This window comes from Aedes aegypti, chromosome 3, assembly GCF_002204515.2.
Source record: "Aedes aegypti strain LVP_AGWG chromosome 3, AaegL5.0 Primary Assembly, whole genome shotgun sequence".
NCBI lineage: Eukaryota > Metazoa > Arthropoda > Insecta > Diptera > Culicidae > Aedes > Aedes aegypti.
The window spans coordinates 160,899,701-160,918,296 of record NC_035109.1 but is presented as its reverse complement, the minus strand read 5'-3'; the positions used below and the strand labels follow the sequence as shown (position 1 = coordinate 160,918,296).

Below are 18,596 nucleotides of genomic sequence, written 5' to 3'. Positions count from 1 at the left end.
CATACAACTATTGAAACCGAAAGGTCTAGGACGGGGATTTATTTGGCGTTGGTGCACATCACCATCAAAAATTAATTTATGCGTGGACTTCCAGCGCGCGTGACTTTACGATAAAACGACAAATTGAATTGAATTGATCGCAACACTTGAACATTTCGGCAGGTCGTGCGTTCTGGCGCATTGAAATTTGAATTTCTAAATGGATTCGGTAAAAGTGAAACTGTAGATGGGTGTCGGTAACAATGGACGTTTATTTCTGTTTATGGCGAGTAAATGCAGTTTAGAAATGTCTTATTTGGCATCATCGTTGGCAAATGCTGGTGGTTTGATCGTCGTGTAGACGGGAACCTGATCACTGCTGGATGTGACTTGATGTGTGGTGGAATGCGCAGGATATGTGTGCTCTCTTACTTCGACCTCTTGTTCAGTTTCGATCGGTCGGGATACAATTATTCTTCGGATATTGACGGTTCTGCTAGATCCTTTTGCGTCATGTGGGGCAGGTGTTGCCGATAAAACGCGACTCCGGACATAGGTGTTGATTAAACTGCTTGAGGTGTCAGTATTTGGTCCATAAGCTACTTCCGAGATAGAATCTCTTTCTGACAGTAGTCGAATGAATTGATCTTGGTTGGAACGTGCTTGGTCTGCAGAGAGGCTATTAGCAATAATGACTCTTGGGGAAGTTGCCGTGATTTCATTAATCTTTCCACTGCGAGTTTGAGATTGCTGTCTCTCCCTTACTGTCGATTGTGATTGATTTTGTTCTTCGACATCGATGCGAGAGCTAACCTGAACGTTTTTATATGTTGCTGATACGGATAAGTTTGGATTTGCTGTTGATTCCGATTCAGTTGAACGATTCGCATCGGAAAGGCTCTGATGCGTTGCCTCAGTGGAGGCATATGTGATTGCAATATCACCCCGTTTTGGCTGATCGTCAGACGAAACTTCGTCGCAAATTCTGTATTTTGCGGTAGCATCTAAGGTCGAGTGATCCAATGGTGCCTCGGTGGTGGACACCACATGATACGTCGAACCGCTTCCACGTGGTTCAACTACCACGGAGTCATCGTAGTCGAAGCTTGTGGATGAAGAAGAATCTGTAGTTGGCGCAGGTGTCGTTACAATTGGTGTAGTTACATGATGAACTGGTTTGAATGTTGTGACAGTAGTACTAACTGGAATTGGTGTTACTGGAACATAAACTGGTTGGACATGATTAACATATACAGGTACAGGCGGCTGCACATGATGGAAGGCAGGTTGAGGAACAACATGGCCTGCATTGCTGGCATGAATAATCACAGGATGTGGAGCAACTACTGGAGTGTGTTGGACTGGAGTCTGCTGATAAACAGTATGTATTATTTGCGGCTTTTGAGTCACGGTTGTCGTTCCAGTAATAATTGCTCGTCCTGGTCCGCTGTTACCTCTATTTGTTTGTGTCTGAATAGTGTGTGAAGTGACTTTTGTTTCTGTTCTAGATGCTGGTTGTTCCAGTTCGACAAGAGCACTTCCAACAGGCCGAATGATAACCCTTTCTTCGATGTCATAGAACTGGTTCTGGATTGCTGGCCTTCTGACTTTGTATCTGCGTGATTTTATTACCGGAAGAGGATTCTCTGTGCTAGAAGAAAATGTTTCTTCTTCTCTAGTAACAGTTTTGGTAACGGTGGTTGTAACGGGTGTAACTGAGGCTACTTTCGTTACTGTGGTAACTGGCTTTACAGGTGCTATAGGCACGTGAACAGGAACGACGGGTGCCGCCGGAATATGAACTGGATGAACCGCAGGAACCTGATGAGGAGTTACGACTGGGTAGACAGGTTGTGGAGCATAAGCTACAACGGACGGTCGTTGAACACCGCCGTACACTACTGGTCCAGCATGACCGTAGGTTTGAAACGGATGCGGTGCATATGATACCGCAGGAGATGGTAGATTGTACGGATAGTAAGAAGGGTACGTTTGGTACGATGGGTTTCCAATCAGTTGGACAGCTTGCACTTGATTCGGATATCTTGCTGCGTTTGTCAAATAACCGGAATGGTATTGAGTGTGACCACCGACGTAGTTCACTCCAGCTGTATGCGCATATTGCGGTTGAACGGAAACGTAGGCTGAATTACTGGACCTAAAGCATAGGTACAGAACTAGAATTTGCGGGAGCATGCTGAAATAAAAAAAGATAAAAATGTTTTAGGTATGTTTATAACATGGGGCCATCCATTAACCATGTCGTATTTTTTTCATGGATTCCAGACCCTCCTCCCCCCGCTTGGTCATCTGTGCATATAGATTTTTTTAAACTTGTATACTGCTCCTATTCACTTAAGGCGGCATCCACAAATTACATAACGCTCTAGAAGGAGTGTGGGAATAAGGTTCAAGCGTTACGGCTCATACAAAAATTTGAAATGTTTTACACAAAAAGCGTTACGGAGGGGTGGGGGGAGGGGATCGAAAATTTCCAAATTTAGCGTTACGTAATAAATGGACGCATGCAAATATGGGCAGTATAGACCGTGTTCATTTGCCAGGCTCCTTCTCCCCCATAAAATTTATGGAAGAGAAGGAGTCTGGCAAATGAACACGGTCTATGACCATGTGGTTTATGTACGACCCTAGTGTCCACAGCACATGTAATCGACCATTAACGATTTCAACCAAATTTGTAAAATGCCAAATTTTTATGCTAATCAGACCACCCCTCCTTCTTTGATAGAAACTTCGACAAAAGCTCATGATTTTGCTTATATTCTTTAATTTATTGTAAATTCAATCAATGATAGAAAATGCAATTCACCGAAGCTGTTTTTTTTTTGCGAAATCCGGAAGTAGGGCGCATTTGAGCGCATCCAGATGCGAATCGAATGCATTACTTTCGAAGATAGGTATGTCGCATAGATTCGGAGAAAAATCCAACTTCGGCGAGGAACCATTTCTAACTTAAATTAATTAACTCATTACGCGTGGTAAAGATGGACAAATTATGGGTGAAATTATGAAAAAAATCCACGTGCTCGGCTGGGATTTGAACCCAGGACTCTTGTATGCTAGACGAGAGCTATACCAACTAAACTACCGAGCCACTTGGTGACACAATACCTGAGTTGGTTACAAGTTTAGAATTCAAATCCCTACAGACCACGCGGACCCCTTTCATAACCCATATCCATCCATCTCATGTTACTACACACGCGGAAAGAGCGAGTGCGATGTATTTAGTGTTGAAACTGAAAGAGGTCCGCGTGGTCTGTAGGGATTTGAATTCTAAACTTGTAACCAACTTGTAACGAGTCCTGGGTTCGAATCCCAGCCGAGCACGTGGACTTTTTTCAAAATTTCACCCATAATTTGTCCATCTTTACCACGCGTAATGAGTTAATTAATTTAATAACCATGCGGATTGGATTACCGAACAGCTCAATATAAGCGTCAATTCATTTCTAACTTTTCACCGTGTCGACAATATAACGTTAAAGCTATTAGATATGCCTATAATTTATGTATAAAAACAAACCTTCAGGATTTTAGATCGAAAACGTTTAAGGAGTTTAGAAAAAACACTACTGTTGGATACAGTAGTGTTGCTAAACTTACTACTTTTCAATTTTGAAAATTTATATAGATTTTTTTTGTAATTATTTTTCTTCATTCAAAGAGTTTTCCAATGAGCACCCCACTCCCGAAGGGGAGTTGTTCAGTTGTCAATACCTTATATTGGTATTGTAATGGTAATTGAAAAAAATGTTTAAAACAATTAAAAATACTTCATTTTGGTATTCAATAGCTATTGAACTATTATTGAAAAAATTTACTTTTTTATGTAAATCCATCAAGTATTATTTAGGCATTACAATACCTGATCCAGTTATTTGTCCAGCTTGGTATTTGTAGAATATGCAGAAGGTATTATTTGATGTATTTTACCTCTTATGCGGGGCTCATTCATACCTCATTCAGGTTGTAAGTATTGTAAATTATCTGGTATGGAATACCTCAATTTGGTATTCAGTAGTTATTTTCTTCTGCTCGGGTAGACAACAGACTAGTATGCAACATCTAGTCGAACAGTCAAAAAACATTCCTCACGAAAAGTTTTCCGGCCTGAAGCGGGAATCGAACCCACACTTCTTAGCACGATGCGGCTAAATACCTTGTGACACTAACCGCAAGGCTGCGAAACCCACTAAACTAAATTTGAATATGTAATTCAACTATTGGACAAAAATATAAAACGCTTGTTGACTAGAATTTTAATTTTGGTTAAGTAGATGTAGAAATGCGCACATTCATCAACCATCATCATCACGAAAATTGATGACGATAATTGAAAAGGTAAACTTTATTCCCATTAGGCCTCCTGTCATTTGAACAGCTTCGTAAAATGGCTTTTAGGCATGATAAAGTGGGCCATACTGATAATTACCATATACATATACGATTGCCATAACAATGATTTGCCAAATTGAACGATAATCATAATGTACGAATGTCATAACAGACGTTAGCTATGTTAACATTTTTATTAGGTATTACAATAAAGGAGTATATATAAAGATCATTTTGATTCTAGTGTTTAAATAGGTTGTGCTAATTTTCCCCCCAGACAGTTCCCCGGCATACTCCGTTTCCCGAATAGCCCATTTCCCCGAAAAAGTTTTTGGTAGGGGAACCTGGTCCAATTCGGACCCTGTTCTGATTCGTACCATCAAGCATTTCTCAATACTAGCGCTACTGTAAAGATCGTGTATACCGTTTTTCTACTCACTTTAAGGCTTGGATCTTACACGAGAGCAAATTTTGTTGTATAATTTACCGAATTCATGGTAGAATTAAGAACTGCACCAACGATCTTCAACCGACTACAAAAATCTGTTAAGTTTACAATAATCTGGGAAAAATTAATGAGCAGTGCAGTAATTGTGACCATATCCATAGTAGCATCCACCACAAAGCATTGTATTTCAATCCGTGACATCCACCGGACAACATAGTGTGGTCAAAAGTATAATGCCAATCTTGTTAAATCAAGAATGTTTCTAGTCATAAATACTGCAACTATGGTTAAATTAACTAAATATATTTTGTTGTGTAGTGATGTTCACTATGTTTTGGTAGAGTTAACAGATTGATGTAGTCGGTAGAAAATCGTTGGTGCAGTTCTTAATTTTACCATGTAGTACAATAAAATTTATTTCAGTGTACACATCAAATTTTCCTTTCAGATATTTCGTTTGAATTTTATATTAGTTTGTTGTTTTGAAGTGCTCTAGTGTACTGTAAGACTGTATTTTCAAGCTTCTGTAAGTGGATACTTCTTCAACTTGATGTTCCGAGTCTCGAGCTGTCTGTTTCAGTTTCGCATAAAATCCGATGTTTTCATGCAAAGCTTCAATGTATTGATATTTTACTATACTTATATAAGTTAAATGACTTTTTGGAATGTATTCGTGGGCTTCGTGGCGGTGCGGTTAGTGTCGTCAGGCATTTAATCGCATCGTGTCATGGGGTGCGGGTTCGATTCCCGCTTCAGCCATTGAAACTTTTCGTCGGGAATGTTCCATGGCTGTGCCACTGGAGCATGCTTGTCCGTTGTCTAGTGTTAAATTGCAGTCTTTGCAGCTAAATGGCTGAAGACGGTGTCCGTGTCTATTTATTTTGTCAAAATAACAAAAAGTTCATTCAAAGAGTTTTCCAATGAGCACCCCACTCCCGAAGGGGAGTTGTTCAGTTGTCAATACCTTATATTGGTATTGTAATGGTAATTGAAAAAAATGTTTAAAACAATTAAAAATACTTCATTTTGGTATTCAATAGCTATTGAACTATTATTGAAAAAATTTACTTTTTTATGTAAATCCATCAAGTATTATTTAGGCATTACAATACCTGATCCAGTTATTTGTCCAGCTTGGTATTTGTAGAATATGCAGAAGGTATTATTTGATGTATTTTACCTCTTATGCGGGGCTCATTCATACCTCATTCAGGTTGTAAGTATTGTAAATTATCTGGTATGGAATACCTCAATTTGGTATTCAGTAGTTATTTTCTTCTGCTCGGGTAGACAACAGACTAGTATGCAACATCTAGTCGAACAGTCAAAAAACATTCCTCACGAAAAGTTTTCCGGCCTGAAGCGGGAATCGAACCCACACTTCTTAGCACGATGCGGCTAAATACCTTGTGACACTAACCGCAAGGCTGCGAAACCCACTAAACTAAATTTGAATATGTAATTCAACTATTGGACAAAAATATAAAACGCTTGTTGACTAGAATTTTAATTTTGGTTAAGTAGATGTAGAAATGCGCACATTCATCAACCATCATCATCACGAAAATTGATGACGATAATTGAAAAGGTAAACTTTATTCCCATTAGGCCTCCTGTCATTTGAACAGCTTCGTAAAATGGCTTTTAGGCATGATAAAGTGGGCCATACTGATAATTACCATATACATATACGATTGCCATAACAATGATTTGCCAAATTGAACGATAATCATAATGTACGAATGTCATAACAGACGTTAGCTATGTTAACATTTTTATTAGGTATTACAATAAAGGAGTATATATAAAGATCATTTTGATTCTAGTGTTTAAATAGGTTGTGCTAATTTTCCCCCCAGACAGTTCCCCGGCATACTCCGTTTCCCGAATAGCCCATTTCCCCGAAAAAGTTTTTGGTAGGGGAACCTGGTCCAATTCGGACCCTGTTCTGATTCGTACCATCAAGCATTTCTCAATACTAGCGCTACTGTAAAGATCGTGTATACCGTTTTTCTACTCACTTTAAGGCTTGGATCTTACACGAGAGCAAATTTTGTTGTATAATTTACCGAATTCATGGTAGAATTAAGAACTGCACCAACGATCTTCAACCGACTACAAAAATCTGTTAAGTTTACAATAATCTGGGAAAAATTAATGAGCAGTGCAGTAATTGTGACCATATCCATAGTAGCATCCACCACAAAGCATTGTATTTCAATCCGTGACATCCACCGGACAACATAGTGTGGTCAAAAGTATAATGCCAATCTTGTTAAATCAAGAATGTTTCTAGTCATAAATACTGCAACTATGGTTAAATTAACTAAATATATTTTGTTGTGTAGTGATGTTCACTATGTTTTGGTAGAGTTAACAGATTGATGTAGTCGGTAGAAAATCGTTGGTGCAGTTCTTAATTTTACCATGTAGTACAATAAAATTTATTTCAGTGTACACATCAAATTTTCCTTTCAGATATTTCGTTTGAATTTTATATTAGTTTGTTGTTTTGAAGTGCTCTAGTGTACTGTAAGACTGTATTTTCAAGCTTCTGTAAGTGGATACTTCTTCAACTTGATGTTCCGAGTCTCGAGCTGTCTGTTTCAGTTTCGCATAAAATCCGATGTTTTCATGCAAAGCTTCAATGTATTGATATTTTACTATACTTATATAAGTTAAATGACTTTTTGGAATGTATTCGTGGGCTTCGTGGCGGTGCGGTTAGTGTCGTCAGGCATTTAATCGCATCGTGTCATGGGGTGCGGGTTCGATTCCCGCTTCAGCCATTGAAACTTTTCGTCGGGAATGTTCCATGGCTGTGCCACTGGAGCATGCTTGTCCGTTGTCTAGTGTTAAATTGCAGTCTTTGCAGCTAAATGGCTGAAGACGGTGTCCGTGTCTATTTATTTTGTCAAAATAACAAAAAGTTCATTCAAAGAGTTTTCCAATGAGCACCCCACTCCCGAAGGGGAGTTGTTCAGTTGTCAATACCTTATATTGGTATTGTAATGGTAATTGAAAAAAATGTTTAAAACAATTAAAAATACTTCATTTTGGTATTCAATAGCTATTGAACTATTATTGAAAAAATTTACTTTTTTATGTAAATCCATCAAGTATTATTTAGGCATTACAATACCTGATCCAGTTATTTGTCCAGCTTGGTATTTGTAGAATATGCAGAAGGTATTATTTGATGTATTTTACCTCTTATGCGGGGCTCATTCATACCTCATTCAGGTTGTAAGTATTGTAAATTATCTGGTATGGAATACCTCAATTTGGTATTCAGTAGTTATTTTCTTCTGCTCGGGTAGACAACAGACTAGTATGCAACATCTAGTCGAACAGTCAAAAAACATTCCTCACGAAAAGTTTTCCGGCCTGAAGCGGGAATCGAACCCACACTTCTTAGCACGATGCGGCTAAATACCTTGTGACACTAACCGCAAGGCTGCGAAACCCACTAAACTAAATTTGAATATGTAATTCAACTATTGGACAAAAATATAAAACGCTTGTTGACTAGAATTTTAATTTTGGTTAAGTAGATGTAGAAATGCGCACATTCATCAACCATCATCATCACGAAAATTGATGACGATAATTGAAAAGGTAAACTTTATTCCCATTAGGCCTCCTGTCATTTGAACAGCTTCGTAAAATGGCTTTTAGGCATGATAAAGTGGGCCATACTGATAATTACCATATACATATACGATTGCCATAACAATGATTTGCCAAATTGAACGATAATCATAATGTACGAATGTCATAACAGACGTTAGCTATGTTAACATTTTTATTAGGTATTACAATAAAGGAGTATATATAAAGATCATTTTGATTCTAGTGTTTAAATAGGTTGTGCTAATTTTCCCCCCAGACAGTTCCCCGGCATACTCCGTTTCCCGAATAGCCCATTTCCCCGAAAAAGTTTTTGGTAGGGGAACCTGGTCCAATTCGGACCCTGTTCTGATTCGTACCATCAAGCATTTCTCAATACTAGCGCTACTGTAAAGATCGTGTATACCGTTTTTCTACTCACTTTAAGGCTTGGATCTTACACGAGAGCAAATTTTGTTGTATAATTTACCGAATTCATGGTAGAATTAAGAACTGCACCAACGATCTTCAACCGACTACAAAAATCTGTTAAGTTTACAATAATCTGGGAAAAATTAATGAGCAGTGCAGTAATTGTGACCATATCCATAGTAGCATCCACCACAAAGCATTGTATTTCAATCCGTGACATCCACCGGACAACATAGTGTGGTCAAAAGTATAATGCCAATCTTGTTAAATCAAGAATGTTTCTAGTCATAAATACTGCAACTATGGTTAAATTAACTAAATATATTTTGTTGTGTAGTGATGTTCACTATGTTTTGGTAGAGTTAACAGATTGATGTAGTCGGTAGAAAATCGTTGGTGCAGTTCTTAATTTTACCATGTAGTACAATAAAATTTATTTCAGTGTACACATCAAATTTTCCTTTCAGATATTTCGTTTGAATTTTATATTAGTTTGTTGTTTTGAAGTGCTCTAGTGTACTGTAAGACTGTATTTTCAAGCTTCTGTAAGTGGATACTTCTTCAACTTGATGTTCCGAGTCTCGAGCTGTCTGTTTCAGTTTCGCATAAAATCCGATGTTTTCATGCAAAGCTTCAATGTATTGATATTTTACTATACTTATATAAGTTAAATGACTTTTTGGAATGTATTCGTGGGCTTCGTGGCGGTGCGGTTAGTGTCGTCAGGCATTTAATCGCATCGTGTCATGGGGTGCGGGTTCGATTCCCGCTTCAGCCATTGAAACTTTTCGTCGGGAATGTTCCATGGCTGTGCCACTGGAGCATGCTTGTCCGTTGTCTAGTGTTAAATTGCAGTCTTTGCAGCTAAATGGCTGAAGACGGTGTCCGTGTCTATTTATTTTGTCAAAATAACAAAAAGTTCATTCAAAGAGTTTTCCAATGAGCACCCCACTCCCGAAGGGGAGTTGTTCAGTTGTCAATACCTTATATTGGTATTGTAATGGTAATTGAAAAAAATGTTTAAAACAATTAAAAATACTTCATTTTGGTATTCAATAGCTATTGAACTATTATTGAAAAAATTTACTTTTTTATGTAAATCCATCAAGTATTATTTAGGCATTACAATACCTGATCCAGTTATTTGTCCAGCTTGGTATTTGTAGAATATGCAGAAGGTATTATTTGATGTATTTTACCTCTTATGCGGGGCTCATTCATACCTCATTCAGGTTGTAAGTATTGTAAATTATCTGGTATGGAATACCTCAATTTGGTATTCAGTAGTTATTTTCTTCTGCTCGGGTAGACAACAGACTAGTATGCAACATCTAGTCGAACAGTCAAAAAACATTCCTCACGAAAAGTTTTCCGGCCTGAAGCGGGAATCGAACCCACACTTCTTAGCACGATGCGGCTAAATACCTTGTGACACTAACCGCAAGGCTGCGAAACCCACTAAACTAAATTTGAATATGTAATTCAACTATTGGACAAAAATATAAAACGCTTGTTGACTAGAATTTTAATTTTGGTTAAGTAGATGTAGAAATGCGCACATTCATCAACCATCATCATCACGAAAATTGATGACGATAATTGAAAAGGTAAACTTTATTCCCATTAGGCCTCCTGTCATTTGAACAGCTTCGTAAAATGGCTTTTAGGCATGATAAAGTGGGCCATACTGATAATTACCATATACATATACGATTGCCATAACAATGATTTGCCAAATTGAACGATAATCATAATGTACGAATGTCATAACAGACGTTAGCTATGTTAACATTTTTATTAGGTATTACAATAAAGGAGTATATATAAAGATCATTTTGATTCTAGTGTTTAAATAGGTTGTGCTAATTTTCCCCCCAGACAGTTCCCCGGCATACTCCGTTTCCCGAATAGCCCATTTCCCCGAAAAAGTTTTTGGTAGGGGAACCTGGTCCAATTCGGACCCTGTTCTGATTCGTACCATCAAGCATTTCTCAATACTAGCGCTACTGTAAAGATCGTGTATACCGTTTTTCTACTCACTTTAAGGCTTGGATCTTACACGAGAGCAAATTTTGTTGTATAATTTACCGAATTCATGGTAGAATTAAGAACTGCACCAACGATCTTCAACCGACTACAAAAATCTGTTAAGTTTACAATAATCTGGGAAAAATTAATGAGCAGTGCAGTAATTGTGACCATATCCATAGTAGCATCCACCACAAAGCATTGTATTTCAATCCGTGACATCCACCGGACAACATAGTGTGGTCAAAAGTATAATGCCAATCTTGTTAAATCAAGAATGTTTCTAGTCATAAATACTGCAACTATGGTTAAATTAACTAAATATATTTTGTTGTGTAGTGATGTTCACTATGTTTTGGTAGAGTTAACAGATTGATGTAGTCGGTAGAAAATCGTTGGTGCAGTTCTTAATTTTACCATGTAGTACAATAAAATTTATTTCAGTGTACACATCAAATTTTCCTTTCAGATATTTCGTTTGAATTTTATATTAGTTTGTTGTTTTGAAGTGCTCTAGTGTACTGTAAGACTGTATTTTCAAGCTTCTGTAAGTGGATACTTCTTCAACTTGATGTTCCGAGTCTCGAGCTGTCTGTTTCAGTTTCGCATAAAATCCGATGTTTTCATGCAAAGCTTCAATGTATTGATATTTTACTATACTTATATAAGTTAAATGACTTTTTGGAATGTATTCGTGGGCTTCGTGGCGGTGCGGTTAGTGTCGTCAGGCATTTAATCGCATCGTGTCATGGGGTGCGGGTTCGATTCCCGCTTCAGCCATTGAAACTTTTCGTCGGGAATGTTCCATGGCTGTGCCACTGGAGCATGCTTGTCCGTTGTCTAGTGTTAAATTGCAGTCTTTGCAGCTAAATGGCTGAAGACGGTGTCCGTGTCTATTTATTTTGTCAAAATAACAAAAAGTTCCAAAATTGAAAAAACATGTGCTCTTCATCTTATTACTTCCCATACACGATGGCCTCTTCAAAATCAAGTGGGGGAGAGTTGGATGTGCCCAATTTCGAAGCTATTTCGGATTTTACTCAAATTTTTAAATGAATTCACATTTTACTTGAACTAGTTCTGACTTAAATTAAACTGAAGTTTGACACGCAATGAGTTTTATGCTTGCGTTCAAATTTCAAAAAGGTTGATACCGCAATCCGGGGTAACATTGATCATTTGAGTAACATTGATCGGAATAACTATCTCGTATAAAGTTTAAATTAACATTTATTGATGAAAAATGTTCAAATCATGAATGGTGCTTATCTTTCTCTTATTCATGAGCTAGAAAAAAAATTAAGGTTTTTTCGAAAATTGCGTTTAGTTCATGCGTAACTTCGTCAACTTTTTTGAAGCAATGACTTCTATCATTATTACTGACACTACTGAAAATTCATGTCTCACATGAGTTTTGCAAACAATAAGATCAAGGAAAGTGCGGTTGTTACTATTTATGGCATCGCCGAAAACGATTCCATTGTCAAATATTAGTTATTTTCAATTAAGCACCATTAACTAATTACTATTAAGAATATAGAATTTCTTTAGGAACTTGTCTTCCTTTAGGCATATACTACGATTTATGGTGTTTTTAATTTTAAAAGTAATTGACTTGTAAGATTTTGGTCTATATATTTGGCTTCAGGGGCCATGATTTAAGTATTTAACCACATTTTCTATATTACCGAACGTTGTTTACATGGATGATCAATGTTTCCCCATATCAGCTGAATCAAAAAATTGCCTAAAACATTCAACTGAACACGCTTAATCTTTTGAAAATCAAAATTAAGTATATAGTCACGAGAGGTTGATACCAGTACCTACTTATTTTAAAAATATAAAACTTGTATCATGTGTGAAATATCCAAAAAATGATCTTTGTTACAGCGGATTACGGTACCAAACAAATCGTTATCGTTATAATCGTTTATTTTATCTCCACTATAAGCCATTTTACGAAGCTGGTCATATGACAAGAGACCTGGGATTGAAGCTTACCTTTTCAATCATTGTCATCAGTTTTTGCGAAGATGATGGTTGATGACTGTGCGCATTTCTAGCGCATTTCAGGCGAAAACTCAAATGGGAAATATTTATTAAAATATTTCTGATTACAAAATTGCCTTTTAATGTGAAATATGGGTAACAAAGAGGCAGCTGATACAATAATTAGGTGTAATGTTGCAGTAACGAACATTTTTGAATCTCTTTTTTGTTATTTTCACCATGTCCCTGTTTGGTAATCAGATTACCAATGACAGATATCGACATAGATTCTTAAACTAGAAGAGTTTTTTGAGAACTTTTGAAAAAATGGTGCAAAAATATCGATAAATAAAAAAGTTTTCAAGGTTTGAATATTTTTATTGCTGTAAAAAATGAAGCTGTCGGTAGTGGGGCTTAAATCATCATATCATAGCTATTTAGCAAGACCAAGCTGAGGGTCGTGAGTGCGAATCCCAACGGTCGAGGATCTTTTCGGGTTGGAAATTTTCTCGACTTCCCAGGGCATAGAGTATCTTCGTACCTGCCACACGATATACGCATGCAAAAATGGTCATCGGCATAGTAAGCTCTCAGTTAATAACTGTGGAAGTGCTCATAAGAGCACTAAACTGAGAAGCAGGCTCTGTCCCAGTAAGGACGTAACGCCAGAAAGAAGAAGAATTTTAACGTTTCAAGGTGATCATTGTATATCAAAATAAGAAGGGTAATTTGAATGGCGATTCTAGGTTCACCCTCCTCAAAAAATTTCACAATATTTGTCAGTCATATTTTGTCGAGAAATATGTCCCTCTTTCGTTTGCTTATCGTTTTTTTCTAGTTGGTCACCTTGTCACATAATGCTATTATCACACCATTTTCAAATGCACTCGGGGAAATCGGTTATTTGGGAAAATCGCATTTGGGGTATGGCATTAGGGAGAATGCCATTCGGCAAAAAGTAGCACGATTGTTCAAAAACCTTTCTGCAAATGAATCCCGGTTTTTACGCGTTACAAATTGTTTCTTGAAATGAGTAAATACAGTATTCGAATTCTTCCAGAAACAACATGTGGGATTACACGCTTAGTATAAATTAGACACAAAAACACTAGCTGAATATCAGTTAATAATTTTTTCCCAAAATTCAAAAAGGATATGCGGACATTTTATTGAATATTGTTCAGCTATTTGTTGTGTGGGCAAGCACCATATTTCTGAATGCTCTCTGATGAAAAGTAACTATTACTTACTTAGGCAAATCGTCGGTAAAATATGATTCATATCGTATTCTACACGCAGTGCCGGATTTGGGCTTCGGTGGGCCCGGGTCTGAACTCTTGAGGGGGGCCCTTGGTACAAAATGAGTGGAAAATGCTAAGTAATATAGAAATGAAATATTCGAAAAAATTTAAAAAAAAATTGTAATACTAAACGAATTATACTATAACAACATCACTTCGTGAATGTTACGTAAAATAAATCATATGTATCAATTAATTGAAAAGTCTTACACAATAGATGTTAAGATTGAATTTCAACTGAATCATTCTCAATCAAATTAAAAATATTCCTTTCCCAATCAAGACAATATGATTATCGAGATTTGGATAACAATAATAAAAATGAACTAATATTTTTCCAATTTAATTTAATGAACTTGAATGTAATTTGTTATTGAAGAAATAAGCGAAACGGTTAGCTTTGGTATTATATCGTGAGGTAATTTCTGATTCCCTACCTTTATTGTTAGAAAAAAAAGATCATATCGTGACTCGATTAAACTATAATCTTTGAAATACTCAATTTGTTTTGCGTAACGCTAAAACAACAAACAATTATCAAGCTTTGTTTCAATCAGAAATTAAACTAGTCTTTGAGTACAAGGAGCAATTGCTTTCAGGAAAACTCATGAGCATCACTCACGGTGTAATAACAACTTCCAGAACTAGCTACACAAGCTCCTTACTTTATAATTACTGTCAGAGATATTAGAGATATATTTATTCCTTACTTTATAATTACTGTTAGAGATATTGACAACAGTTTGGAAAAACTATGCTCGCTTAGACAACCTGCAGATGGTGCTATAGTTTCTGCAAATAGCTCTCGAGCAGAAATTTTGCAAAGACCATAGTAAAATAACCTTGATATTTTATCCACTGGGGCTAGTAATTTAGGGATCGTTTCAAATATACTTGTATTTAAATTCTGTAGATTTCAGTCAAAACATAGGTCAATTTTAAACTGTATGTAAAAATTGCAATATTTAAACAAAACCATGAAAATAATAACGCAAAATTAAAAAAAAAACAGACACAATTGGAAAAGAGTGACAGTAAAATATGGAAACATCAAATTTCTGGTAGAATTTCGATGTGTTTGATAAGTTGGTAGTTTCAGTACTCTGACAGTAAAATCAAGAAAATGTGTGAATTACCGAGTATCTTCGATTTTACAGGATCATTCCAGAACATAGAGCACTGTAATTTAATCCAAAAGGCTGTTACTTGCTTTATATTAATCCGAAAAGATTTTCAAAGTTTTTGAAAGTTTTCATTGGATCAAGATTTTTTTCCCAGCCTTGTTTCTGAAAGCAGTCTCGATGAGATTATCAAACAAAACATTAATGTTGCTAGTATTCAATGTACGAAGTATACCGTATCTACGCTAACGCTAACCTGGATGGTATTTATTGCCGAATAGAAAGATTTTCATTACAACTGAAAAATACAGATGAAAATCGTATGAAATTTAATGCTAACCATAAAACGATATCTCCGATGCATTTTAAATTAAAGATCATTAATGTAAAGAATAATTCATCTTTCACTTTTTTTCAATTCTCGGGGGCCCCCTCAATCGGGGGGCCCGGGGCATTTGCCCCCTCGGCACCCCCCCCCCCCCCCCCCAAATCCGGGCCTGTGTACACGTGTTGATTGGAACCTAAGAGCATTTAATAATGAACTGTCGTCTATAGAGCTTCAAAATTGAAAAAAAAGATGCAAGGGCTAAAAAATTTTTCTTTGATTCTAGACATTCCGATATGTAAGTGAAACTAGTAATTTGAACAGGTTCACTCGGAAATATCAGTGCAAATATGGTGAATATGATATATATGTAGAATATTACGTTGTTTTTTTTCAAAAGTTAAAAGCTACCAATACAAAATTAGATCTCCAGGACAAGTACACTGTTTACACTATTACGGGTCACCTAGTCAAGATTATTAGTCCCTCTGTTTCTCCTCAATTTCAAAACGAAATGATCCAATATAGTTCGACCACTGTAGTTTTTTTGAAATCGATGAAATCATCTGTGAAACAACCTTTTAAATTGCCCATTTTATCACAGAACATTACTCTTAGAATGATTAATACTGTTTTAAAATCTTCATATAATAATATTCATCATATTAATTGTTATTGGTAAGAAGTATCAAACTTCAATAGATGACGATTCTTCTGCGTTATTCATAATGCGGATCAATTCCAGTGTTTTTGTCCCAAACATCACCCTCTCGGTAGGGTGATAATGGATCATTTATAAATTAATGAAGAATTACCAAATTTCAAATATTTTTTCAACATTTAGAGATGCAATACTCAGTTCTGCAGAGCATGATTTTTTTTAAAAAGTTGTACCTATGAAATTATGAGATTTTCTTTATTTCACAATACCTCGTATTTTAAGGATATCATATTTAATATACACGGAAAAAATCTATTCATGGAATCATGAATATCCATATTCATGGTCCTATTTTATTTAGAAGAGAGTGCCATGAATATTGGTATTCATTATTTTATGAATATTTTCCGTAGTTTCAGGAACACATTTTCACCCGTGTCGAATCACTCATAAAACAAAGTCAAGTCTCGTACACGACCTTACAGTTTAGGTCAAAATACGCGTATCTGTCAAAGGATACAAACTCTAGTGGAATTAAGGTGAAGATGTATCGAAGCCAAATCTCAAATTTTCAAAAGCACAAATCTGGAGAACCAAACATCCGTTTAAGCTGAAAACTTAATCGATTGGTCCCTAGGTGGTGGTGACCAATCGATTAAGTTTTCAGCTTAAACGGATGTTTGGTTCTCTAGATTTGTGCTCTTGAAAATTTGAGATTTAGGTTCGATTCATCTGCACCTTAAATGGTAAATTGGTTTTATTTTCATCTTCTTATAGGTATTCCACTAAACAGCTCGAAGATTTATTATCAAATTCAAGCTTTTATATCAAAATTATTCCATATAAAACTAAATTTCAAATCGTTGTTGTTGAATGCAACACCACAATCTGGCCGTTAAAAATGTTCTTTGTTTTTTTTTTCAACTAACACTCTCGCGGTTTACACCATCGAACTTGAACTTTATCAGCGTTTAAAGGTCCAGCTACGTTAAGCTCTTGATTTGCACTGATTTGTTCCGGCATTCCTATTTAAACGCTGTTGACATAATCGCTCAATCCGATTTTGGGTAGCAGCTATGCGAACAATTTCACTGTCAACCACTTCGATGCTTAGTCTCGCAGGCACGATCTAACGATATAGTTGTCGCAGAACTTACTTGATGCCAGCGGATGGGCACAACGCCTCGATTGACCCAAAGGTAGGGTGCGTTTTTAACTCGAACAGAGAAACCGAACTGATTATTGGAGGATAATTTGCGCCACATTTTATAGACTTTCCGCAGACTGCGCATTAAAGATCGCGTGAAGCTTTATGATGGGTGGGATGGATACGCATCATTCAGAGGATAACGAATGAGCTCAGATGAAATAATTTTAAAAGTTCCAATAGATCGTCCTTAATAAAATATATTGTTGGAACATGGGCCCATTGTACACTCTCGAGGAAAAGGTTGAGCTCACCTCCTAAAACCATACACAGTGGCAAATGGATATTCAAAATAGCGGGGTGTAGCACGCCACCCCAGTTCTAAACGGATTTTTGTGGTAAAACCTAAATTTCATTTTTTTGTATACAGCAGATAGGTACTATGCAGTTCCATGTCTCGTTTGAGTCTGGTATGCGGCATAATTTTAATTACACCGAATTTTAAACATTTTAATTACATCCATCCTGATATCTCTCCCTATGTCGATGATTTAATTTAATTCCTTCATCCTGCATACATTTTTACTCTTCATATCTCAATGTGATTATTATTCCCGCCGTTTTAGTCTCGATTTCTAGGATTCAAAATAATTTGTGAAAACGAAATGACGTCTGTTAGTTTATAATTTTCCTGGTAAAAGAATGATTTTCAATCTAGTAATCATTAACAATTTGTTCTATTTATCTTCGGTAAGTAGGCCTTGACCGGGTTACAAGTTTTTTTTTCTGCGCTTGTATTTTTTTTTCTTTTTCATGTGAATTTTTATTCCGAAGTAGGGTAGATGTACCAATAGTGGAGGTACTAAGCACGATTGAACTTCATTTAAATGCCCAAATTCAAGATGCGCTATTAATGTACATGTTAATGTTGTAACGGGAAGTAACGACCATTGACTTAATGAGAAGAATGATTTCATCGCAGTAATCCACGGCATATCAGTGAAAAATAATACCTCCACTATTGGTACACTGTTCCTTTAGTTGCGGTATATTTTTAATTTGTGTTCCTATAGTTGCGGTATCCGTGGTTTTCTTATGGGATCCTCCACTATTGGAACACTTTATCGCAACTATTGGTACAAGCAAGTAAAGTTTTAGCAATTTTAGTTATATTTCATCAGTTTTAAAGCAATA

At 36.4% G+C, this 18,596-nt stretch overlaps 1 protein-coding gene across 1 annotated transcript; it reads right to left on the bottom strand.

The window, feature by feature from the left end:
- Positions 1-231: 231 nt before the first annotated feature.
- Positions 232-17,481, bottom strand: LOC110679216 (flocculation protein FLO11-like). The gene is made up of 2 exons (XM_021853357.1): positions 17,413-17,481; positions 232-2,176 (listed from the first exon to the last, which is right to left on the bottom strand). The coding sequence occupies exon 2, from the start codon at positions 2,173-2,175 to the stop codon at positions 292-294; it is 1,884 nt and encodes a 627-aa protein (XP_021709049.1). The 5' UTR covers position 2,176; positions 17,413-17,481; the 3' UTR covers positions 232-291.
- Positions 17,482-18,596: the final 1,115 nt, after the last annotated feature.

What these genes read in the sequence shown, in the direction of transcription:
- LOC110679216 (XM_021853357.1), bottom strand. Translation starts at nt 2,175, where the DNA reads ATGCTCCCGCAAATTCTAGTTCTGTACCTATGCTTTAGGTCCAGTAAT.